Source organism: Podospora bellae-mahoneyi (genome assembly GCF_035222275.1).
Source record: "Podospora bellae-mahoneyi strain CBS 112042 chromosome 1 map unlocalized CBS112042p_1.2, whole genome shotgun sequence".
In the NCBI taxonomy this organism is placed as follows: domain Eukaryota; kingdom Fungi; phylum Ascomycota; class Sordariomycetes; order Sordariales; family Podosporaceae; genus Podospora; species Podospora bellae-mahoneyi.
Window position 1 is genome coordinate 879471 of NW_026946360.1, and position 25168 is coordinate 904638.

The 25168-nt window shown below is 52.4% G+C and overlaps 8 protein-coding genes across 8 annotated transcripts; 2 read left to right on the forward strand and 6 right to left on the reverse strand.

Annotated features, from left to right (window-relative positions):
- Positions 1-1016: 1016 nt before the first annotated feature.
- QC761_123880 (uncharacterized protein) lies at positions 1017-2006 on the forward strand (the record flags this gene model as incomplete). Its single annotated transcript, XM_062875651.1, has 1 exon — positions 1017-2006. One exon carries the CDS (start codon positions 1017-1019, stop codon positions 2004-2006), a length of 990 nt encoding a protein of 329 aa, XP_062736244.1.
- Positions 2007-2298: 292 nt separating this feature from the next.
- On the reverse strand, positions 2299-6068 carry CDC53 (ubiquitin ligase (cullin) of SCF). Its single transcript, XM_062875652.1, has 7 exons — positions 5823-6068; positions 5348-5722; positions 5207-5276; positions 5134-5150; positions 4999-5072; positions 3061-4943; positions 2299-2997 (listed from the first exon to the last, which is right to left on the reverse strand). Exons 2-7 carry the CDS (start codon positions 5401-5403, stop codon positions 2809-2811), a joined length of 2289 nt encoding a protein of 762 aa, XP_062736245.1. The 5' UTR covers positions 5404-5722; positions 5823-6068; the 3' UTR covers positions 2299-2808.
- A 345-nt stretch (positions 6069-6413) lies between these two features.
- On the reverse strand, positions 6414-8224 carry QC761_123900 (uncharacterized protein). The gene is made up of 2 exons (XM_062875653.1): positions 7721-8224; positions 6414-7670 (listed from the first exon to the last, which is right to left on the reverse strand). Exons 1-2 carry the CDS (start codon positions 7842-7844, stop codon positions 6682-6684), a joined length of 1113 nt encoding a protein of 370 aa, XP_062736246.1. The 5' UTR covers positions 7845-8224; the 3' UTR covers positions 6414-6681.
- Positions 8225-8920: 696 nt separating this feature from the next.
- On the forward strand, positions 8921-10616 carry QC761_123910 (uncharacterized protein). Its single transcript, XM_062875654.1, has 2 exons — positions 8921-9797; positions 9859-10616. Exons 1-2 carry the CDS (start codon positions 9361-9363, stop codon positions 10286-10288), a joined length of 867 nt encoding a protein of 288 aa, XP_062736247.1. The 5' UTR covers positions 8921-9360; the 3' UTR covers positions 10289-10616.
- On the reverse strand, positions 10613-14092 carry QC761_123920 (uncharacterized protein). Its single transcript, XM_062875655.1, has 3 exons — positions 12560-14092; positions 12289-12501; positions 10613-12233 (listed from the first exon to the last, which is right to left on the reverse strand). The coding sequence occupies exons 1-3, from the start codon at positions 13190-13192 to the stop codon at positions 10737-10739; spliced, it is 2343 nt and encodes a 780-aa protein (XP_062736248.1). The 5' UTR covers positions 13193-14092; the 3' UTR covers positions 10613-10736.
- Positions 14093-14510: 418 nt separating this feature from the next.
- HOG1 (MAPK protein hog1) lies at positions 14511-18322 on the reverse strand. The gene is made up of 8 exons (XM_062875656.1): positions 17006-18322; positions 16494-16879; positions 16390-16437; positions 16139-16312; positions 15628-16084; positions 15468-15546; positions 15230-15413; positions 14511-15160 (listed from the first exon to the last, which is right to left on the reverse strand). The coding sequence occupies exons 2-8, from the start codon at positions 16547-16549 to the stop codon at positions 15085-15087; spliced, it is 1074 nt and encodes a 357-aa protein (XP_062736249.1). The 5' UTR covers positions 16550-16879; positions 17006-18322; the 3' UTR covers positions 14511-15084.
- Positions 18323-20065: 1743 nt separating this feature from the next.
- On the reverse strand, positions 20066-22398 carry GPH1_1 (Non-essential glycogen phosphorylase; the record flags this gene model as incomplete). Its single annotated transcript, XM_062872196.1, has 2 exons — positions 20066-20626; positions 20684-22398. The coding sequence occupies 2 exons, from the start codon at positions 22396-22398 to the stop codon at positions 20134-20136; spliced, it is 2208 nt and encodes a 735-aa protein (XP_062736250.1). The 3' UTR covers positions 20066-20133.
- A 5-nt stretch (positions 22399-22403) lies between these two features.
- Positions 22404-23132, reverse strand: GPH1_2 (Non-essential glycogen phosphorylase; the record flags this gene model as incomplete). Its single annotated transcript, XM_062872197.1, has 2 exons — positions 22404-22756; positions 22976-23132. 2 exons carry the CDS (start codon positions 23130-23132, stop codon positions 22404-22406), a joined length of 510 nt encoding a protein of 169 aa, XP_062736251.1.
- Positions 23133-25168: the final 2036 nt, after the last annotated feature.

Below are 25168 nucleotides of genomic sequence, written 5' to 3' on the forward strand. Positions count from 1 at the left end.
GCACGACGCACTGACGTTCTACCTCAACCTCAACAGTGCACGGACGATTTACAGTGATGTAAATTTGCAGGCGTGCACGGACCCCGAAAACCAGCCTATATATTTCACAGCCCCGGCCCCAAATTTACTGGTTTCCTTTTTTCTTCTTCATACTTACCTTGGCCAACCTCCGGGAGATCACGAATTCCTAGGGGTAGGGTGACTAGCCTTCATTGCACATCGAGGAGTTTGGTTGTCTTTAATTGCCCTTCGGGGTCGTTATGGCCGCAATTTTTGATGTTTACCTCTCTTTTTCATTATGTACCCGACTCTGTTGGGCCATGAGGAAGAAGCCTCTTTTTTTTGTGGTGATGTAAATCAAGTAATCTGTAGCCCCGAAGATGATTGTGTCGGTTCACAACTGAGTTGGACTGACGAACGATATGGTCGCAGAAACTATTTCAAGCCGAATATTTCCAGCGGCCCTCCCGCCTTGGTGCAGGCCGATCACCAAAGCGCAAATCACGTCCTTCTGGGTGGTCCGTGACCCCGTCTTACCAAGGCATATTTGGCTTCCGGCTTTGACCACTCTCGACGAGGTCACCGAGGCATTGCACTTGCCAAAAAGTCCAGACGTCTGTCTAACTTGAAGAAATTTGTTGGTTCAACATGCTAAGGCCCGGCTTGGAGACCGTCGGGGAATTCGCAGTTTCAGATTGTCATCGCACCAGGGCACCGGCACACAGGTCTTTGCTTGAAGAAGGATCCGATCTGGCCTGACCTCGCTGACGGGCAGAGCTGTTCTGACATTTGTTATCCGAATAGGGCCCTCCCTTACATTCCTCAGAGCGGCGCGGCATGGAACGTGTCAAACCGCGCCTCGTCTCACCCAGTACCAACGCTCAAAACTACAGCGGTCCTCTTGCTCGACCAGTCGGCTGTGCCTCAATACTAACCGTAGATCTGCACATTTCTTCTCCCGTTGTCAACTCCAAATCAACAACCAGAAGAAGTATCATGATCATTGTGGATAATCAATGATCGAAATCATGTCGTCAACAGCGCCCTCACCACCGCCTGTGTCAGAGAAGACGCCAGTTCGACCCTATTATGCGCCTCTGGTTCCCTCCCCACTGAACCCGAAGAACTGCTTCCAAATTTCCCCCCCAACATCACCACCAGGATCTCCATCTCCCAGAACACCACCACCTAAAAGACCTAGTATCCGCAGGCCAGCCTCCCAGACGAGCCCGACTCAGATCCTTCTTCGTCAAAAGGCCGCCGCCGCCTTTAGGTCAGAGATCCTGATCAAGGCTTACAGCAGCAACAACAACAACAACTACATCTCCCTCGGGAGCAGTCGCCGCCACGCCAGCAGCCGGAACCCATTCCTCAACATGACCCAGCACCAGAACCTCACAACTGCTGACACCATCGACATTCTCTATTCCCTGGATATTGACGATCATGACGACACCAACCCCACAGGCGACCTCGGTCTGATCACGCCAGGCAACAACACCAGCAACAAGCCACTGCCGCCAGTCCCCATGCCCCCTCCTCTATTTTCGTCTTCTTCCCCAGGGCAGGACCCCAACAGCGACAGCCCACCAGAGCGAGAAGACCATCGGCTTCAAAAAAAAGATGACCTCGACCTCCTTAGTTCAACCCCCTATCACGAGGACTACGACTACGACCACAGAGACAAGGAGGAGATCGACCTCGAGAACGGCTGTTACTTTGAGCGGGAAAGGGCAACACTACCCTCGGGAAGGACAGCCTCTTTTGACGACTCGGGAGGGAGGGGACGATCGACGCTAGGGAAAGCAAGACGCGGTGGTGGCAGTGGTGCTGAACACAGGTCAGGGGTCACAAGGCTTGTGATCCACCTCGGCCGAGGGCTGGTGATACTGGGGATCGTGATCTGGTTTGTGCTGCTTCACGGGCTTTTGAGGACCTTTGGCGGGGCGAGGAGGCCTCCTCCTCCTGACTCCAGCTTGGGGTCTGCTTCTGATTTGGAGGCATAGACATCGATTCCATTCTTCTTCTGATGGCGAGCCTTCCCCCCCGCCCTTTTTTTTCTCCTCTTGTTCCATTTTTTTAGTATCGGACTCAACGGCTGGCGACAACTTGGGGGCTTTTTGGTTCTTTTTCTGGTTGCATTAAATAGGTCAACAAGGTTGGGGGCAGGAGTCCAAAATGGCGGGGGAAGGACCGGGCTTGTTACGTTTTGTGTACATATATTCAGCATTTCAAGTTGCATTACAGGGGCGCGGATTTTCTGTGGCTTCAGGACACGGTAGCTCAGGGTATGTGTGGTTCCCGAAAGACGTTAAGATGACATTTTCACAAACATACACGCCGTTTCTGTCTTCCGTCTTCCGTTAAAGTTATTATGACCCACCGGAGCCTTGATTTGCCAACTCGCTAGGCGTGGAACCGCTTACTGCAAACTACCTGAGCAAAAGTAATGGGACTGGAGAACCAGAGAGCCCATTTGGACTGTGGCGACTGATTCCTTGCTACTTAGGGTGCCATCATGGATGAAAAAGGCTACAAATGCACCTGACCAAGCCCAACCTGACCCTCCCAAATCCCTTGCCCGACCCTCAAAAGAAAAACTTATCAACTGTTTACTGGGCGTTGATGGCTAAAGCCGAACCTTGCCCGGTTTGTTGTTTCCCTGTCGCTCCCCATATCCATCGTTCTGCGAGATACAAACAATTTAGCAACTCCGTTCCCCATCCACCTCTTTTTTCGCTGTCCGGTTGTTTGTTTCCTCTCTATAAATACCCTCATCTTCGGCCCCAGCAACCCGACGAAGTGATATTACGCCAGATAACCGAGCTCATCGTCCTCCAAGCGCTCGAGGTACTCCTTGTCGAGCAAAATCTCGATACACTTCTTGATATCGGCAACCTTGGGCACAAAACGGGACCGGATTTGGTTAATGGTTTCGGAAACGAGCTGCTGGTGCTTCATCTTCTTACGGGCCTTCATGATGCGGACAATGGCAGACTAGGTGTCCATGTTAGCATTTGATTCGTCCTCTTGGGACCATGGAAAAATAAGAGGACATACCTGAAGCAACAGTTTCCTGTCTTCTTCAATCGTCTTGTTCGTCTCTGCCTCCTCCTGCTTCGTCTCGCTCTTCATGCCAACGTTCAGATTGACCCTGTACTTCTTGTTCTTGAAGTCGAGGTTCAGAGAATACGTATTGCCAGGCCCCACCTTGGCACCAGAATCACAAGTCAGGACCTTGGCTTTGAGGCAGACCAGGAGCGCTGGATCCAGAGATTCGCTGTTGAGCTGAGTTGTTTGCGCAATTTCCTCATACGTGTTTTGAAGCTTTTCGTTGAACAGAAGCAAGATAGCCATCTGATACACAGATACTGAAAATGTGTACGGCATCTTGGCGTTTCGAACATAGTTCGCCTTGATGTCTCCCTTGCAAAGCTGCCACAACCAGGTGAGCTTCCGGCCATCATGCTTGTGCTTATAGAAACGTGTGAAGCGCTCGCAATCTTGCGCAATTTCCTCCGGCGGGTTGAAGTTTGTCCCCGGGGCAGTCAGGGGCCAGAAACCTGTGCCCAGTACCGAGTAGGTAGAGTCCAAGTTCTTGCCCTCGATGCTGGCCTGTACGTGCCCCTTGAAGCCAGTATTCAGATCTTTGGAGATCTGCATATCCTGGAACATACGCTGCAGCTTGCTGGTGTACTCGAATCCGCACGCCTCCTTGAGCTTGCTGATCATGCTAGTCTCGGCGTCATCGGACGACGAGTTGCTGTGAACCAACCGGCGAGCCAACATGCGAGAGTAGAACTTTTGAAAGACATCTTTGTCCTCAATGTATTTGAACACAGTCATGATCTGCGTCAAAGTCTCCTCCAGAGCACCATCTTCTACACCGGTGCTGCTCTTGCGCAAAAGGATATCGGTATACTTGGCCAGGAGCTCCGGCGACTTGTTGGATCCAGACTTGCAGACTTCATTGCGGTTGACGAATTCCCTGCACGCGTTATCGAGGGATCTTGTAAACTCGGCCTCATCGTTGAACGCGCGCTTGACCAAGCCTTGATACTGCGTGTGAATCTCAAGTAGCGCATCCACGTAGACCTTGGGCTCCAACTTGTCGGCATCGGAGGCCACCTTGGCGACAGCAGCCAATCCGGCCTTGCGAACGTGATTTTCGAATTTGGCCCGCAAGGGGTCGAGGCCACCAGCAATGCGCGAAAGCAAACTGTACATGCGCGCCATGTCTTCCTCCCTGTCATTATCAAGGAGAACCTGAAACTCGTCGCGGAGCAGGTTGCTGTGGTCCTCAATGAGCACCTGGTTACAAGCTTTCTTGAGCTGGATAATTATATCCCCGATCAAGTATAGCTGCACTCGGTTTTCCTCCTCCTCCAGACGTGCCTCGGCTTTCTTCATGAACTCGACAACGCTGTTCTCGGCAAGGAACTGCTTGCTCTCGTTCGTGTAAAATACTTTGGTCGCCTCAAGGAATGGCTTCTCGAAATGGAAGCGATAGACGTTGAGCGTGGGCTTGTGGGAGTCATTCTCGTCGAGCCCCAAGGAGATGAAGGAGTCGACAACCAGTTTGATCTGGTTGTATTCGATGGTTTCGCCGTTGCGGTGCTTCTCCACCAGTTTAAGGACCGAGTCCATGACTTTGTGGACAACTTGGTGAAAGAGGACATCGCGCCATTTGACGAGGTGCAGGGTGTAGACATCGTACACCGACTTCTTGCCCTCGTCCATCTCCCGCTTTACCCAGTGGCGGTTCAGATACCCGAAGATATGGTGAATGTACTTTGCGGCGTTGGTGTAACGATTCCACTCCCGAATGTAGAAGGCTAGAAGAGCCTCTTCAGTGTGACTCTTCGATTCCTCCACAAGACCCGTCAGATGCTGTGCCAAATACTCATTGAGCAGCTTGTACAGGTCCTCTCCCAGTAAGTGTGCTACAGAGCCAAGTCAGCAATTCAAAGCGTCTAGACAACCAACGGAGACACTGACCACCTCTATGAGCTCCAAGCGAACCAGCGTTGAAGCTGACAGCCTTCTGGCTCGTGCAAAAATTGTGAACCGTTCTGGAAATGCATAATCAGTGTCGAGAACGTGAGGGCTCGGTAGGAAGGGTTCGAAACGAACGTGTAGAGTTTCATGTACTGCCAGCGGCGAGGTTAGCGATGCGCCCATTCACGGATGTAGGAGGGAGACATACGTCGGCGAGGTTCAGGCCGCTGTGGAGGTTTGTCATGATGCCATCGATGCCCGTTCGTAGGGTGAGCCATCTAAGTCACATCAGCAGGCGTTCCTTCGCATCGGGGCGGCCTGGGCAAGACAGGCTTGGACCTGGACGTACGTGCTGTCGACATCATCACGGGTGTGGGAGGCACCCGAAAACGCTGGTGGAGGCATCTTCTGAAAAGTATTGACGTCTCCCACGGAAAGACAACGGTGGACTAGACACGACGGCGAGGTGTTCGGTGAGGTGGTGCAAGTTGGTGTGACCAGGATGGATTAATTGACAGCCCAGGAAGGACGAGCAAGGGCTCTGGTTCAAACGGCAGGACGGGGTTGTCGCGGCGGGCAGGTGCGCTCTGGATCGGGGGGAAGCCCAGGAATAAAAGAAGGATGCCGTCAATTCGCCGGTGCAAACTGTTGATTCGCAGATAGAGGGCTTCGTTCGCAAGTGAGGCCTTCGGTATGTCTAGTCGAGATTCTGCCGGGTCCTGGCCTGGTGGACGTCAGTTGGTGCCAGGCAGCCGCTACCTGAAAGGCCAAATCGGGTGTGGGGCAGCCAGAGGTGCAGTGGGCGTGGCGGGGAATGGATTTACTGTCAGTCGTAAGGTGGACAGCACAAGAACTTCTGCGAGATTTGAGTTCTCTGAAAATTGGTGAATAGTCTGATTTTCTGCAAAATGTGAAGGGGACTACAAAAGAGTCCCCATCATTTGCTCCCAAAGATCAACGAGGCTCCAGGTTGTTGGCAACCTTTGGTGGCGTTGGCGTTCGTGCCAGCATCACCTTACACGTCAAAAAGTGCTACAAATTAGTAGGCTCTGCATACTGGACACTCTAGGTGCAGACATATCAGATTGCTGTACAAACTCCCAAGGTACCCAGAGCAGACTACTTGCAGCATTTTATAGATATATCTCTGTTTCATGACTCCAGGTGCCTGCTAGGCAGAAAAACGGCGTTGTCATCGCCCAGCATACTGGCTTTTCTGTCAACGGCATGGCACTTCAGGCAGGAAACTCAAGGTTCACCATCCACCTCGGTCTGTCCTGCGCGAAACTATCCAATCCTAATCACGAAGGCACAGTCCCAACCAGGGCTGATAAACGATAGGCGTCAGCAAGCGCACGGACAACGGTAGGCACACCAGGCAAGAGTCAGAAAACAACTTGGAACAACACTGAACAGCTGTTTTGACGATTCCGCTACCATTCAATCTCATCCAAGACTCGACATTATTCTAGAAAGTAGATTATGTTGTCCGATCCTGTCTCGAACGCTGAGGGTATACTGCTATCCTTCCCAAGAAAAAAAAGAAAGAAAAGAGAAGAGAAACCTTTCCCGCCCAAACCCAGCCCCCACATTCCCACCTCTACACCCTTAACTTGGAAAAATCTCGCTCCATGATCCGAATCTTGCCTCTCGCCATCTGAGGAGCTCACTCATCCCAGATCCCTATCTACGTTCGTCTTCGCCCCCTCCCAGCTTCTGTACGAGGCGGAATACGTTCACGGTGAAAGTGAAGCTCCATGATATCAAACCGACCGTCTGAAACGCAGCCAACGCTTGACTGTATTGGCTCACCTGACGGTCCAAGGAGTTGTGAAAGACGAGGGCCTCGAAGGCCAGTGTTGTGCTTGCGGATTTGAATATAATAAAAAACAAGTCCATCAGGACAAGCGAAATCTTCTGTGTGGCCGGCCGCAGTCCCAAGGGCTTGCCAGTGTATTCATCCCATGTCATGTAGCCGATATAGGGGACCGCTACCGTATCTACCACGATAGCGACAATGGACTGTGTCCGTTCCGAAGTGTTTGTTTCCGTCTCGCCGTTTTCTATTTGGAAGATCTTGGCTGAGAGGGCGAGAGCCACTATGGAGGTGAGGAGAACCATAAGGCGGAAAGCCAAAGGCACCAATGGGTGTTGTAAAATGACCCGCCAAGCTCTCTTGTAGAGCAGTTTGTTCCTTGCGGACCGGTTTCCGGCTGAGTCGAGAAGTCGTGGCGGCTCAATGGGGTTATCGAAGCTGGGCTGGAGCTCTTTAAGCACCTCGGGGTCAACGATCTGAGCATGTTCCCCTGGAAGATGGCCATATCGCGAGGATTGCAGATAGCTTCGCCATGGTGAGTTGGGTGTTGCCCGGCTATATCGAGGCACAATCACAGGCTCGGCTGAGCGCAAGTGGTCCCATTTCCTCCCTCGCTCCGCAGCATCTTTGCGCAAAATGAATTTTCGTAACCTTGCTCGCGAGGTCCTCGGTGCCTCATCGGTAGGTAACACGCCTCCAAAATCGTACATGTAGCCATCTTTGGAGATCCGTCGTTGGGGTTGGCTGGGGGAATGATTGTGGTGAGAGTGCGCGGCCCGGGGAGGGGGGCAGTCAAGTGCGCGGAGCTGGTCTTCGGTCGGCGACCCGTACCGTGCTTCGTAGGAGTCTATCCATGCTGGAAAGTGTCAGATAATTCATGGGCTGGCATTGATAAAGGAAACATACGTGGCAGGGATCGCGGTGTATGGTGTCGAGTGGTGTTGGAAGCGGCAACGCTGCTTCGCGACCTGAGGGAAGCGCGAGGTTCAGAAACATTGGAACTGGAGCGCGGGAGGCCCGCAGATGCCATTATCAAAACGATCGAGCAGAGGCTATTCAACTCTGCCGTCGATCTAGAGGAGCGTCAACAAGTTGGGGATGAAACAACATCAGCGAGCGAAGTCATTTAATCAAAGCGATCGGGCGGTCGAGATTGCTGGCGAGCATGCAGAAAAGCGATCGAAATTCCAGAATTGCCAGCGCATGGTCAACTCGGCGATGACGGCGGAGCATTCGATAGTGTTTTACTTAAACACACGACACATGTTGCTTCTCCTGCGAGGTCGAGTTCGTCGAGACCATCTGATTGTAACATGCGCCGTGGTTGGCCTGGAGGGTCTGTGTCTGTTTTTGTGCCGCTGAGCACTGGCTTGGAAGCGCTGGCTGGTATTGGGGGACTTGGCGGCTGTGGGCTGTTTTGCAAGTTTGGGTAGCACCGCGCTCGCTGTTATCCCTGCTGGCACGGGCCGCATGACCTCTTCACTCCACTCAGCTGCAAAGACAAGCCGGATGGAAGCTATGACGACAGTGTGAAGGATATCTGATACCCTTTCTTCAGCAGAGAGTCTAGGTACATGATGAAATCGCCAGCATGGGAGACCCTTGACCAATAATACTACAGCACACTGGAGTCAGGTTTCAATATGTATGTAGCCCACGTCCACCTCAAGGCAATTGGTATCTCAGAAACAATGGGTTGGTTGGGCGAGTGCCGCTGCATCAGGACAGTAAGTGGAGTCTCTAATCAAAAGCTCACAGTCGGATATCAGAGCCAGGCAGCGGCAAGCTCGCAATGTTCATAACGCTGTCAAGAGCCGCAAACCGTCTCTTCAAGGTTTGAGAGAGATCCAAGTCCTTTTGTACCTGAAAGCCATAATTGGAACCCCTTGGCAGGCCTCCAGTAACGGCAGGCCTCCAGTAACGGCAACGCAAACAATTCGCCTCCCACAGTCCCGTCGCGTTATCCCAAAGGATCTGGCTCGCCAACAAGGATTCGGATGCTTAATCAATGACGGGAACTGGAACTCCACTGCTTGTGCAAGCGGGCTGGCCCACTAGCTGATGTAACGTCATCCAATGGGAGCTCCCTAAATCACAAGGAACTGCGTCACTGCCCCTTCTAGCCCACGAGAAGCTTCAAAGTACCCCAGTCAGCATAGAAGAGCTCAAAATTGTTGAAGAAATCGTCAAACCCAGCTCCAGCTCCAGCTCCGTACACTAGGGAGAATACGCGGTCAGCCTGTCGACTTGCCACTACGAAGAGGCCTTGCGACAACAAACTCAACAAAACTGAGATTGACCATGGGCGGCCGCTGGCTCGGATTCTGGATTTGAGAAGGAGCAAAAAAACCCCATACAAAAGCCCATTCGCTTCTTTCTTATTTTTCGCCTTTACGCAGCACAGGATTTTACAAAAGACGGAGCGGTGCTTCGGGACGAACGAATTTTCTTTCAGAGGCAACCCAGGGCAACAGCAACATTTTTTTTTCTCCCGCGCGCAACACTTTTGACAAGGGACACCCACCAAACTACGGCAGGAGGCTACGATGCGTCTTTACCTCTTGCCCATCTCCACGAGACGGACGTTGCTTTACTGCCAAAAGCTAGACGCGCCCGCAACACAGAAGCAGACGTGGGGGGATTGGCTCCAGGGCAAAGCGGCGCGCACATGGTCCGACTGGGAGCAGAAAGAGAAGGGCTGGCAAAAGAAGGTCGTCAGCTACGGCAACTACGCGCTCCGCCGGATCCCCTACGAGGAATGGGGTCTCAAGTCGGTGCCCCCGCTCTCCCAGCGCAGGAAGCAGGTCGAGCTGCGGGGCGATGAGAAGGTCGAGGTGGTGTATCCGAAGAGCCTGTTGCCCCTGGGGAAAGTCTCCAAGATCCTGGAGGCCTTGGCCACCGAGAGGGAAAGCTTGCACAAGCAGAGGTTGGCGTGGTGTTTTGTTGGCATGCCCGTCACGATACCCATTGGGCTGCTCCCCGTGTACGTGTACGCCCCAATTCACCAGGGTTTTGTTTTGGCCTGCTGACAACCGTGAATTCAGAATCCCCAACCTTCCCTTTTTCTATCTCGTCTACCGTGCCTGGTCTCACTGGCGTGCCTACGCAGGAGGGAAGCACATCCAGTTCCTACTCAAAAACAATCTCCTAACCTACACCCCGTCCCCCGTGGTGGACGCTGTATATGCCGGTCAAGAGCAGCCGCTGCCGTCCACGCCAGAACCAACCACCAGCCCGAACGCGGAACTGCTCGGTAACGAGAAGGTCCCAGGGCCTGAGAATCCTCATCCAGACGGGGAGACCATGCTGCTAAATCAGGCCAACGGGCGGAAGATGACCCAAGCGTTGGACCTACCGCAGTTGGAAATCGAATTGGAGAGGGCCATCTGGCAGGTGGAAACGGCGGTTCAGCTCAGCAAGGAGGACATTGCCGAGGAAAATTCAAGAGGCGGCGATGAGAAAAAGACGCAATGACATGGTTTGACGAGACATTCTGGAAGAGCGACGAGTGTCAATGTTGATAATGGCTGTATGATATTGTATTTACTACCTTTGTTCACGCAGCGAATAGCACTGGTGCATGGGAGATAGAGCAAGGCATGCATGGTTCAGAAGCCGGCGTTCGACGAATACACGATACCCACTCAACTCGACTCTATGCCAGTACATGAGTGTTGGAACAAAGCCTTGGGACTGTAGAAGTGCTATGTCTAGAAGCCTAAGCAGCCGAGTGAGATATTTCAGCCATAATTATACACCATTGAGGAGCAGATTTGTAAAGGAGCGCCAAGCAAGTATGCCGTTATTAAACAAAGTATTAGGTATTCCATTCATTCCAAGGGGACTGTTCATCCAAGGCTATGACTACAGAACTCTATGATACTCCTTCCTTTCCAATTCATTTCCCTGCATCTCTTCTGTTTCATCTTTCCCACGCAGATTGGGCTTTGGCTGCCTCGTCCGCCGCCACCCTCGACGGAAGTGGTGTTTTCTGAGCTTCCTGGATCCCCTCATCATCACTACCCTCGTCTTTGGCAACCTTGACCACTAGTGGTCCCTTTCCGTTCATAGGTCCTGACTTCTTCTCCTTGGAGACTGATGATGACACAACACCATCGATCCCTCCCGGTTCCTGATCTTCCAGAATTACGCTCTCCTGCGATAGCGGTCTGGATTGTCGGGTTGCGACAGGTGAGTCAAACAAGCTCTCCTCACTGATAGACGAGCCGGCCACCGAACCTCTATTCCCGGCCGCAGCCAGCGGCTGCTTCTCCTCCGGTAGTCGACTATGCGTGGGGCTTCTCGCTTCAGTCTTGGTCTCCTTCTCAAGCATACCGTCGACAGAGGTCGCACTCCTTGTGCTCATCTGTGATTGCCTGTTCTTGTTCTTCACCCAGCCCGAGGTCCAGCCGCCTCCGCCGCCGTTGCTACTCTCGGGAGGACTGACAGTGATGGGGGTAGGAGGTGTTGAACTGCCGCCGCCCCAAGCCTTCCGCCTCTTCTCCCCTGCCCAAGTAGCCCAGCTGTTGACAAACGCGCCCGCTTTGCTGCCTACTGATTGCGCAGCAGCCTGTGAGTTCTGTGTTGTTTTGGAAGCTGTCAAGTCAGGAGAACCCCCTCTGTGTTCGGCTTGCTGCTGAGAAGCTGCCTTCTCTTGCTCAATTCTGGCTTCCTCGGCCTTCTTTCGCTGGGCTTCCCTGATTGCCTCCATGTCCGCATACAATTTATTAAAGATGTTGCTGGCCTTCTCCTTTCCAGCCGCCAAGTTCCGTCCTAGGGCCTCCTTCCCCTGCGCGAGTTTCTCATCCCAATGCATATCTTGTACCTGCTGCGTTATCCTCCTCTGAACGTCCTCGATGGTCAAGCCTCCAGCGCAGGGATGTTTTGGTTCGACAATATCAAACAGATGTGAATCAGTGTGCGAATTCCAAATTCGGTAGTTCTCCGTCTTTGACCACGCTTCGACGAAATCAGAGCCGAAGTCGGTGGAAGGATCGCCTTCAATATAAGGGAGCAACATCCGGGGGTTGTTGGCATGCTTTGCGAGGTGGTTGTGATACTTAACAGACGATATCAAAGAAAGTAAGTACTCCTCGAACTGGACACGGATGAATTCCTCGCTGCCAACATAACCCATAGTTTTCGGACGGCCGGGGTTTGCCTCGTCCCAGGTATCATTGACGTTTTGGGTTATAAAGTCAATCCAGCGGCGGTCTGGGGTGGAGAGCTGAAGAGCCGCCTTCAACGAAGTGGACGTGATGTTGATGGTGCCCTCGTCGAGGTTAATGAGAATGTCGCTATACCGATCTTTCTGCTGTAAAAGTAACGAATTCGTACTGCCCACAATATACGATTTCGTTCCAAAGTCTGCCAGAATGTCGAGTTGTTGCAAGGGGGTGTATGGTCCAAACAAGCTGCCCTGTACTCTGTGTAAGTCATCAATCGTATTTGCGCCAGGATTCTCATTGACATACCTTTGGGAAAATCTGCAGAGGCAGCCCCATATATGCCAGCAGGGAATTCCGGTCGCTAGTCCTCAGGCTTGTTGGCTGCTGGAGATTCTGCTCGTAGTTGTTCAACTCTGGTCCCGCAGAGTCCTGCAGGTTGCGCAGCAATCCTGGGATCAATGATACCAGTGAAAACTGAGTTAGGCAAAGCCTCTCACATCTTGTTCCAAAGAACAGCATCTGACCAGCCTACTGTCAGCGCAACGATCCCCAAGTGTTGAAAACCGAGAATACACACCTTTGGCTGCAACAAACAGCACTTCAACAGCACCAATGTCTGCCATTTAAACTCCCTGACAAGCTCCCTCAAACTCAGTCCAAGATATTGGTCTCTGTCCTCATCCTCGTTCATCACCCCCCTTTCCTTCTCATCAGCCAAGCTCTCCTGGAACCTTTTCAGAATCTCCACATCTGTAAACACCCGCTGCGCAAACCACGCCTTGGTGACCACGCTCAGCCTCTCCCTTAGCATGCCAAAGTACTGCGGGCTGTCTGCAATCACGACCACGGCTTTTTGCACCGTCGATCTTGTCACCTCGGCCGGTCTGTTGAGCAACAGAGAAGCGTCCATCTGGCGAGTGCATGAAATCCCAAACAGCGAGGTACCCGCCCCCCCATCTTCCGCAGGCTTCAACAACGTAAAGTAGGAGAAATCCTCGGTCAGAGCATGCGCGCCGTCGCTGAGGGCCATGAAAGGCAGCAACCCCCAATCATATTCCACCGCCGGGTCGAACCCTTCTGGCTCTGCGCCGAACCATTTTTCGACTTCGGGGCCGCGAGCATGGTGAAAATCGACTATGCAGACTAAGGGTGTGAAATGCGGTCTAGCGCTCGCAGCTGTGGTGGGTGTGGGAGGGACAGAGGACGACATTATTACGGTATGACGCTGTTGCTAAAAGCTATTGACGCTTTGCCCGAAAGCTATTAAATCGGTGTTGCCATGAACTGATGCTTGACAGCTGCGCTCGAGGTCAGGAGAGAAAGAGACAAAAAGACGGTATGGGATGACCCGAGAAGTGTGAATGGCGGGGCAATTGGCTGGTGCAGTTTGGGCAAGGCTTCGAGCTTTCTACCCCTTTGTCCAGTTATGCTGATTTTTGAGAATGCAATATCACCAAGGCTGTGCTGATAGTAAATACAGTGTTGCGTGCGTATCAGATACTCGTGCTCGCCCGGGCCGTCGTCGTCGTCGTCGTGTATCGGTGGACTACTTTCGCCCGGTTTGTTAGCTGTAAGGAAAGTGACGTGCTGTGCTGCGGTTGAGGTTGAAGTGCCGCTCCGCTGCCAGCGCATCAAATCTCCCCGCGGCAGGCAGGGCGGTTATTGATTAGCGTGATCCTTTAGGCTTAGCGCTCTGGAAAATGGGGATCTGCAAATGCGAATCGACGTACCAAGACCTGCGAGTCGATGTCCATGTGGATGAATTGGGATGAAGGGAATCAGGTGAAGTAAAAATGAAACGTAGAGATCAGACCACAAGCTTTGACTTTCTTGATGACCAGTAAGTTCATTCACAGTCCTTCAACCTGGCTCCCTCGCTATGGCTTGCCGTCTGTGAACCGTGCTGCCCTGGTTGACAAGGCAGTCAACATCACAGCAACCATTGAGACGCAGGCGCCGCCGGCTACCAAGTGACGTGGGCAATGGAAAAAAGTATCCGGCAGTGTAATGTAAGGGGGCTTCTTCTCGGGTCCCGGGATCTGCCCTGGTCGGATCAGGCTGCCGGTACACCATGTGTAGGGTCAGTGGTGAAACACTGACTACTGTTCATGAAGACGTAGAGGCTGGAGACAGTCAAGTGAAACTGGAAATCTCGAATAACCCATAAATGCAGCCGCTGGCCAGCAGTTACACCTGGCACGATATCAAGTCCCAAAATTAGATACCAAACATTGACCCGCATTGGATATGCAAAGCTGATCCCGCAGTCCTTTACCAATCGTATAGGCCTCAGCAAAACAATCCTTAGCCAGCATGTGGATATGGAAGCCGTCGATGCCGACGTGTCCTGCATTGCATGACAGGGAGCAAACAGATCGATCACAGCATCTACAGTTCTTGGTCAATGGTAACCAGAGATCCAAGTCACCGCTTGATCGGGCCCATATGTTGCGGAGGACCGGCCGTTGAGGTTGGGAAGTTTCATAATTGAACAATATATACCTTAGTCATAGGCACAAAACATACATACACACACACACGTAACTTGAATGGAACTATATCTTCATTTCCCCGTAGAATCAGGTTACCTGACTGACTGATCAAGATTGCCTCTTTGCCCACGATCCCTGCTGTGGCATGGCTTACAGACTTGCGCTGTTGCAACAAAGTCGAAATCATGATCATCATCGTTAAAATCTGCTAAGTTCGGCTCCTCTCATGTGAACCCCACAACCTCCATCCATCTAGACACGCGCCTTATACCATATCCAGCAAGAACAATGAGATAAAGATATGAACCATCCCTCCTTTCGTGTACTGGTCTCCCGGGTTCTTCCTGTTGAACCTTCTTTCGAAAGTGAATTCTCCAGCAGCCGCTATGCCATGCCCATTAAAACTCGCCCATTTTGTTGCTTCAGACATGCAGGTCACAACTCGAGACAGACTCCTCAATGAAAACGCCGAGAAAAGAAAAGGGCACTGAAAATAACCCACGAGACATGGCTGTCGAGTTGGTAGCAACCATCACACAGGACCACCCATATCGGGTACCTGGATGCTCCTTCTGTGTATTACCCACCCTGCCGGATCCCGATTCCGAGCTCATTGACCCGCGAATTGACCCTCCATGGAAACACTGCCGGCCTCGACGTTGTGATAGTCCAGAATTTCCGAGTACCTGTTGTTAACGAATAGCATCAGTGAACCAGGTCCCCAATCCCCAACCTCAGACATTGGAATTACTCACATCATTATCTTCCATGTGTCAACTGGCAAATCAGCGTCGTTGAAGCTCCAGTCGAACTTCTCCTCGGCAACTGGCTCATCGGTAGGATCGTGATATGGTGCCAGGTATTCGTGCGACAACGCCTCGGTGGCCGTTATCCGCTTCTTGGGATCGAACACGAGCATGTGCTCCAAAAGATCGATGGCTAGTTCAAGTTAGTATCCCTGCTTGAACGATCAACGCGGGTGGGAACACATACCAGCAGGATCGGCGTTCTTGAATTTGTTCTTCAGCGGTTGTCGTTCGCGCTTGGGAAGGGACTTGACAAATCTCAGGGTCTAATAGCTCCAGTCAGCATTTAAGGCCATTTTGTTCAAGATCAGCTGCCCGTATGGCTGCATGCAATAAGGTCCACGTACGTTCTCGCTGGCGATGGTGTTGATAACATCATCGGGGGGCGTGCCCAAGAGTTCAGTAATGATGGAGAACTGGTTGACATGATCCTTTCCAGGGAAAAGGGGCTTGCCCTCAAGCATCTCAGCGAAGATGCAACCGGCACTCCAAATATCCACCTCAACATCATACTTTTGCCACGTGAGCATAATTTCGGGTGCGCGGTAATATCTCGTCGAAACGTAACCCGTCATCTGGGGGTCTTGAATGCGAGCCAGACCGAAGTCGCAAATCTTCAAATCGCAGTTTTCGTTGACCAGAATGTTGCTTGGCTTCAAATCGCGATGGACAACGCCGGCCGAGTGCACGTATTTCAGTCCGCGCATGATCTGGTACAAAAAGTACTGGATGAACTGCTTTTCAAGAGGTCTAGAGGTGAGGAGGCGATGGAGATCGGTGCCGAGCAATTCGGTGACGAAGTAGCTGATAGCAAATCAGTTCCAAGCCCGATAATGCTGCTCCCGGTGTTACACTTACATATCTTCCAGTGGAGAGATGAAGATGTCACTGAGGGAGATAACATTTTCGTGCTTCAAGTGCTTCAGCAGCTTGAGCTCTCGGTATGTTCTCTTGGCAAGTACGGGAGTGCTGAAGGGCTTCATGATCTTCTTGATGGCGACATTGGCGCTGGTGAGCTGGTCTTTGGCGGAGCTATGCGCACATTCCTCATCAGTACAACTCGCTGACAACAGCACAAACTATTATCGGCCGGGAGTAGCTATTCATACCAAACAAGTCCAAAAGCACCCATTCCAACAGGTTGGAGATCCGAGTACCTAATCCCGCGTCAGAGCACACTTCTCGAACATCCTTTGAACACAGCCATACGAACCTCGAGGTAATCTCGAAGGTGGTCCCAAAAATCTGAGCACGAACGAATTCAGCCATGGTGGGCGGGTTGTATTGCGTTGTCGAGTTTGTCGAGTCGAGTCGAGCGTGCGGTGGCGGCAACAATGCAGGAAATGTGGCGGGGAAGATAGATGCCGGTGGACAATCGTGGGCGCTGCGCGAGATTCTAGACGACCGGCAAGCGAAGAATGTTCGGGAAGCGATCGGCGTCTACTTGGACGGGCAAAAGCGGTTGTGGACAAGAATGCGAGTGCGGTCAAAGTCGTCCAAGGAAGAGAGAACAGCGGGGTTGCTCGCTAGGTAGGTGAGGCGGGGGGCGAGCAGAACACTGTGCTGTTGACGGTTTCGTCGGGTGCGGGGATTGGGTATCTTGAATGCAGAGGACAAATTTAGCTGCGCCCGGATGGATTTCAGGGAATTGCGCTGGAAAGAGGGCCAGGAAAAATAGGCGGGTCTTTGGTGGTAGGTTTCAGTGGGCCGGTTCAGTGCGCGTACCTGCAGTCTCCAGCAAAAATGATGAAACTCTCAACAGAAAAGAGAGCTGACGGAGCTCTTGATCGAGACAGGCCGGGTCGCTTCTGCTGTTACGCGGCAACTGGTAGTCTTGTATTCGCGTGGTCTGGGTGTGGCACGCTGCGATCGTTTTGGTTCAGGATGGGGGCAATAAACCGGAAATTCTGTCGATGGAGCGAATGAAATGCGCTGCTCAAAAAACCACTATTACTGACGAATGTCCTGCTTGGCAACCTGATGCTCGACAGTTTCCGACTGTTCGTACGGATTTGGGGTCTCGAGCCCTGAATAGCGAAATGTCTTTTTGCACGAGGGGGAGGAGGCAATAATCGCCCTGACAGACGACGACGACACAGTCAAATCAAAATGTTGGGATCGATCGTGCAGGCGGAAGTTCGTGTGCAAAGGAGAGAGGAGAGAGAGAGAGAGAATAGGTCCAGGATGGTCGATAGTTATTATTCTGGTGTCAAGGGGGAGGGGGGAGGGGTAGATGGTCATGTATTCAGGACAAGACAGGCTGGCACCCTTGGTGTGGTTGCAAGGTGGGATGGCAGCGGAGGGACGTGGATGGATGGGGCCGGGATGTGACACGCGGGGCCTTGCGACGGGGAGAACAGGGTATGGATCTGAATCTTCTCAAATTCCATGCTTTGGCACGCCCACTTTCCGGTCTAACCCATCAAGATTGGAGTGCCAGCTATTCATCACATCACTTCCAGAGGTCCCTGAGTAGTAGGGCCACTAGGGCGCATTGGCTGCTAAGCAGTGTATGTTTTGCAGTGTAATCAACTAACTACCTTACCCATCTCTTCAGCGTTCGACCTGACTGGGATTTGCATGGAAGGTGTCTATCTGTTCCACAGGCGCCGCAATGAACCTGGCAGCGTGATCCTTGCCTGCCCTACAAAGAGCTGAGCTCCATCAGCCCCTCACTTGTAGTAACTGCTCCTTGGGCGCAAATGCCTTGCAATACCCATCTTCGAGCTGCTCTGCACGAAAAGTGAAGATTTGTAGGGTGTGCTGTACCAACACTGCCGATTGGTATGCCCATGGGCCTCAACGGTTTCGCCAATCCGGCAGCGCGCCATCCCAAAGTGATCGAGGCATCGAAAGCAACAGTTGGGTGAACAGACAGCAGCGAGGAGGGGAAGCCAAGCCTATGACGTAGGTGCGTGGTGGGGTTGTTGCAGCCCTTGTCGCAGAGAGTGTGGGGTCATGTCTGTTCAGCCAATCCTGCGATTTCCGCAGTCCCCGGTTCTCGTCCCGGCATCGAACAATTTGGCGTGCGATCGATGCTCGTCGAAGCAGACATCTGGCGGTCTGAGCAGTCCGTCTTCTCATGTTTCTTGAAACCCATCACGGGGTCCGTTTTCACAACCGCCGCTGCAAACTGCCCGAACCACACACATCCCCCAAACCCAACTGTGTCGGACATTTCGCTCCGGAGAAGGCCGGCTTGTACCAAGTTCCATCGTGCGTGCTCTCTGTAACAAACCCAATTGCATCCCATGCCTATGTCCAGTGACATATGCTGGAGAGACCCTGTCATTTCAGGCACAGGGAACACAGCCAAACACTTGGTATCAACCACACTACTACTACAACATGCAAATGCATCGTCATTTTCTCTCTCATTCCCAGCCATACCTCCGCATCGTCAATTCTAGGGATTCTCAGGGTCCTGACAATTGCCCGTGCGCCATTCCCACACACCATCGAAATACGGAGTACATTGGTACATTCTTCCCCATACCGTGATGTGATGTGCATTTTTCACCCCTTGTGAAGCTTCCCGGCCCTCGACAATCTAGACCACAGGTTGTCCAAGAATGCCTCATGATCATCAGGGGAACCGCAAAGCAGAAGCATGGCAATATCTCCCGAGAGGCTTTAGCAGGCACCAGAGAAACTGATCAGCTCATCTTTTCAAAATAAGCTTCTCCCTCGTACCATTCCCACGGGACGTATATCCGCACACACCCGAGCTACCTTCCACCTGCTGTTCTGCCCGAGGCTTCTTTGTGATAGAGATGTCCCTCGCCATCAACTTTGGGCTGTTGGTGTATGTACTTGGGTAGCCTAACCATGCGCAGTCTTCTGAAACGTCATGATAGCTAGCGGCCTACTGCCAGGACAGTCCGTCTCCCAACAACTTTAACAACCCGCGGCATCAAATGACCCTGCATGTTGGATAACAATGGGATGTCCAACGGCTTGGGGCTGGGCGGGGAAAACGCAATTCGCAGCCGCAAGCGGGGGCAGGGGCAAGCTCGAGACTACGCTATCTCATGCACAATGACGTCGAAATCTCTATTGCCCAGCCCGGACCCTGGTCGCTTAGCGGGTACGGACAGGGTAACACGTAGAACCCTGGAAAAGAAAAGAAGGGGACCCTTCAGCCGTCATGACATTTGGTTAACCCACGAAGATGCAGCGAGGACACACCTAACGCGAGCTGAGTTCCTCTTTTTCATTTTGGATGCGATGCCGAGTCTGCAGATCAAAGTCAGCTTGCCTCTTTTCAGTAGGTTGACATGGGTTTGGGGCGTATTCATCATAATAATGGTTGCAAAAATATATGAGTGATAATTCTCGTCATCATTATGTTAAGAGTTCCATTCAGCTGCCCACGGATAAATCGCATCAGCTGGAGTTGGCTGACTCGGTATGTAATGCAATTGGCATGGTTGGGCACTTGCAGTTATTGTGGATTCCCAATTATTTTCATACCGCACACAAACAGCCTCCATGCCCACTTGGGTCATCACGTTGGGCTGGCATATCAGCAGCTACATTGTGGGACTCAACAGCAGCCCAAATGGCCATGAGTCCTAGAACAGAAGACCGCAATCAGATGAAAGAACGGCAAACTCATGGGGCAGAAAATATGATTCAAAGGTCTGTCATCTCATCATTCCAGGCCATAACCCATACCACCGACGTACTAGGATTGCTGCCATCAAGATCTTGACGACCCAACCGCTCTTTTTCATGCCCGCATTCTACTTGCTACCACGCCCAATGAATGGCAGCTTCTGATAGAGGTGTTTCTCACCATGCTGTTTCCTTTTTTGGCCTGCCTCTGCCTTTTTGAGTCCGGGGAGGACGACCTACGCTCCTTCCTCCTTCTCCACACGGAGAGGCTCGATGTTCCAGATGCCCTCAGCATACTCATTGATACAGCGATCCGAGCTGAAGAAGCCCATTCTCGCTACCGATGTGATGCACTTGGTAATCCACTCCTCCTGATTCCGGTACGCATCGTCCACCAACGCTTGCGTTTCAATGTATGAGTGGAAGTCGTCAGAAACAAGATAGTAGTCGCCGTGGTCTCGGACAGCCGAGATCAGAGCGGCAAAATCTTGTGTGCTGCCGAAGGTGCCCTTCTCGATTTCCTGGAATACCCGGTTGAGATCGGGGTCAATCTCATGCGTGCCGTACGTGTGTGCGTGGCGGAGATCCTCAACATCTTCAGCAAGGTTGCCGAACAAAAAGATGTTGTTCTCCCCAATCTCGCGCGTGATCTCGATGTTGGCACCGTCGCAGGTACCGATGATGAGACCACCATTGAGTACAAACTTCATGTTACTTGTGCCAGAGGCCCTATAGAGATTGGTGGTTAATTTCCGTGCTGCGGCAACAAGGAAAGGCATCACTTACTCAGTACCGGCAGTCGAGATGTGCTCGCTGATGTCCGAGGCAGGAATGATGATCTCGGCCTTGCTCACGTTGTAGTCCTCGAGGAAAACCACCTTGAGCAGGTCGCCAATGTCCTCATCGTTGTTGACCACCTTACCCACACTGTTAATCAAGTGGATAATCTGCTTGGCCATCCAGTATCCCGGAGCAGCCTTGCCGCCAAAAATGGACACTCTTGGCTGCTGCTTCTTGCGCTCCTCGGGTGACATAGCCTTGAGTGTGAGGTAACGATGGATAACACCAAAGATGTTGAGCTGCTGGCGCTTGTACTCATGAATACGCTTGACTTGCACATCAAATAGGGCGGTTGGGTCGACGGTGACGCCCGCGCTCGCCTGGATATGCTTGGCAAGACGCTCCTTGTTGGCAAGCTTGATGTCGGCCCATTCCTTGCGGAAAGCCTTATCCTTGACGTACAGCTCGATCTTGTTGAGCTCATTGAGGTCCGTCAAAAAGTCCTTGCCACCAGTCTTGCTCGAAATCAATTCGGACAGACGGGGATTGGCCTGATGAAGCCATCTGCGAGGCGTGATACCGTTTGTGACGTTGGTGAACTTGTCGGGGCCGAAGATGGTCACGAAGTCCTTGAAGATGGTGGTCTTGATGAGATCCGAGTGCAGCTCAGCAACACCATTGACCTTGTGAGAACCCACAATAGCGAGATGAGCCATGCGAACCATCTTGGGCTGCGACTCCTCAATGATGGAAACGCGCCCCAAAAGATCGCGCTCCTCGGGGAATCGGCGCTCGACACTCTGGAGGAAGTAGAGGTTGATGTCGTAGATGATCTGCAGATGACGGGGAAGAAGATGCTGAATCAGGGGAACAGACCACTTCTCGAGGGCTTCAGGGAGCACGGTGTGGTTGGTGTAGCCGAAAGTGTTAGTGACGATGTTCCAAGCCTCATCCCACTCGAGACCCTCCAGATCCAGCAGAATGCGCTGGAGCTCAACAACCGCGAGGGTTGGGTGGGTGTCATTGAGCTGGATGGCAACCTGCTCGGGGAACTCTTTCCAGGGGCGCTTGGACTTCTTGAAACGACGGACAATGTCGTACAGCGAGGCGGCAACCCAGAAGTATTGCTGCTTCAGACGCAGCTCCTTTCCGCGCTCAAGGTTGTCGTTGGGGTAAAGCACCGCCGAGATTGTCTCGGCGCGTTGCTGATCGGCCACAGAGCTTTCGTAGTCACCGTTGTTGAACTTCTGGAAGTCAAACTCGCCACTGGCTGCTGTGCTGGACCACAACCTCAAGTTGTTCGTAGAAGGGGTCGCGTAACCAGGGATGGGCACATCGTAGGCGACTGCCTTGACGATCTCACCGCCCTCCCAGTGGGCAACGGTCCTCCCGTTCTCATCAGTCGACTTGCGAACGTGGCCAAAGAATTGGATATCAACAGTAACATCGTGTCTAGGGAACTCCCAAGGATTGAAGTCCAACCAATAATCAGGAACTTCCACCTGGTACCCATCAATGATCTCCTGTTTGAAGATGCCATAGCGATATCGCAAGCCGTAACCCCAAGCTGGGTAGTTGAGACTGGCAAGACTGTCCAGGAAGCAAGCGGCAAGGCGGCCCAAACCACCATTGCCGAGAGCAGCGTCGTGTTCTTGTTCAATCACATCCTCAATGCGGAAACCAAGGTCGGCGAGGCCAGCTAAACAGTTGCTGATCAGCATCGTGCTCAAATGCCACACCCCTTCAGAGCCCACTCACCCTTGGCCGTATCCTTTTGTCCGATATTGAGCATAGCGTTGTCGAGAGCCCTTCCCATCAGGAACTCCAAGCTTAGGTAGTAAAGTCTCTTGCTGTCAACGAACGTCTGGCGCTGCTGGGTGCGGTTCCACTCAAGGATAAGGCGATCGCGGAAGGCGAGACTGCATGCCGAATAAGCTGCAGATTCGTCGCAGTTGAACATGCTACGAGCGAGCGTGGTCTCGACATGACGGACGACCTCAGACTCGAAGCCATCTTTGTCCTTGAAACCGCTGACCTGATGCTTCAGCCAGGCCTCACGTTGCGGCTCAGGGATGGAAGCTAGATGCCAAGGAGACGTTGTTAGCCCATGCACCTGCAGGTTCTTGGCACCCCGCCTGTCTCACACAAGCCCTTGGGAATCCGTGAGGGGCAATCAAACAGGTGGGGGAGCTGCTTGCGCTCATCGCCCAACTATGAGAGCTGTCACCAAAGCTCCCGAGACATGAGCAGCCCCTTCCCTCTTCATGAGACAATTGGCCGGAAATAGACTCAACATACCTTCCACACTCTTGATCTCTCCGGCACCGAAGCCGGTAAAGGTGCGTTTGTGCTTGGGCCGGGAGATGCCCGCTGGGCCGACAGAGCCCTGGATGTCCACAATCGGGGCTCCCATGGAGGGGCGACGCTGTCTGGTGGGGAGGGATTCGGACGCCATGGTAAGAAGAGGCTTCCAAGTTGCCGGACTGGAAGAAAATGTCAGACACCTTCAAGTTTGTTCCCTTCAGAGGAGGGGTTCGAAGTTTAAAAGAGAGGAAAAGGAGACTACAGGCGGCAAAAGAGCCAAGGCAGGTCAAGCACGCTTACGTAGTAGAGGGCAAGTCGATAAGATCAGCTCAGGCTTGAATTGGGCGTGGTGGGGTAGCTGGCTGCTCTGGCGTGTCTGGGTGTCACTGTCTAGCAGCGAAGCTATTGGCGGTCTAGGCAATGGGGCGGGTAGATGAGGTGGTGATGGTTGTGTATAACGATGAGAGAGGAGCGGCGGGGAGTGCAGGACAAGAACCCACACAAGAATAGTTGTAAGACGGAGAAGAGATGGAAGAGAAGAGAATGAGACGACGAGGAGCTGGTGGAAAGAGCCTTCCATATAACTTTTACGCCCGGTCGGTCACCAACCGTGTGAGCCAAACTTAGCAGCAAAAGCTCCAGGAATCCTGCTCCTGCCTTCCTGCACAGCGCCGTTCGCACTCCCGGATCCATGCTGTCCTGTTGTGGATGGCACCCGACTGAGGAGAGAGGTCCTTGGGGACAGAACTGCATCCCCTGCCCATGCACCACCCACCACCTCCACCACCACTGACCACCACTACTGACCACCACCACTGACCACCTCCTCCTTCCTGCAGCTTTTCAATATGGGGAGCTTTCTGGCCCTTTCTTCCAGGTGCTTGTCTGCGACTTGATTGGCTTTCCTGGTGCATTGGTCCTCCGCATCTCCTGCAACTCGGCCAAGTCACGACCTTGGGCCGTGCCTGTCTCCATTTCAGTCGACATTCTGCATGGCCGTTGACACGAGTTTCGATGTCATTGTGCTGCTCCGACCAGGCCGAGACGTTGTTCGGATGCGTAACGCGGGGTAGGTGATCTGGAAGAGCCGAGAGCCATCTCTCGTTCCACCTGGCGGATTGTCATCAACTCGCAAGTGGAAATGCCACTGGTTTGTTGCGGCGTGGGGCTGGGACACAGCTGCTGTGATGATTGATTGGGCTTGGAGAATCCCCCACATTATGCCTGAAACTCTGCATCATCATTCTTATATCTAAGGGCGGTAGCATTGGGTTATCCTGGCATTCCCACGGCTTGACAAAGCAGATCGAGATCGTAAGGCCATCATCATGTTAGGCATTTGCTTCATCAACCAACCGAACCGGCGCCAAGCATCACCAACACACCGAGCCTGCAGTCTTCAGCCCAACTCTACTCCACTCCGAGCCCACCCAGACTGCCCTGCTTGACGTGTTGCATCATTAATGTCTTATTAGTCGAGATGACAGACTTGAATACAACGTCGTTCAAGGTTAACATCCCAAGTCATGAGGAGATCTCATAATTGGGTTGATAAGGTGGCTATCAGGTAGACACCCTCTGCCGAATATGAACACCACTCTCACTGATCTGGAAGTATGCTCGTAATATGGCAGAAACAATGCCAGCCAATTTGACTGGGACTCTTTGACCTGTTTCTTCGAGAGCTGTCAGAAGACTTGTGATAAAAAGCATGAAAGGAACATTTTCATACAAAGAAAGGGTGGGCAAAACGTGTTTCAACCACACGGCACGGAACGGCTCGGGAGACCCAAACACCAGGCAAGGTGCCCATGTCTTTGAGTACATCAAAACAAACATTGCGGCTCGGGAACATCAACAAGGGGCTTGCCATGCCTTGTGACCTTGGACTGTTCTTGTTAGAGCGAAACAATATCCCGCAGAGCCATTCCCAATACGACCCAAAAGCACCAGACACTCTGACCAAAAATATGTGGTTTGGCGCCCTCTGAAAGTATCGTATACATGAAATTTTGATTCTTCACCCCAGCTCGTTGCAGACAGCTCGAAAAGGGACTTCGGGATCTAAGATCATCTATTTAGTTGGTATGGATAGATAGGAGGACAAGACTAGTAAGGTGTAGTTGGAAAGGGCACGGGTCGTCTCAGACGCCCATCATCCCTTGCTTTTCACTGACATGTCTTCAG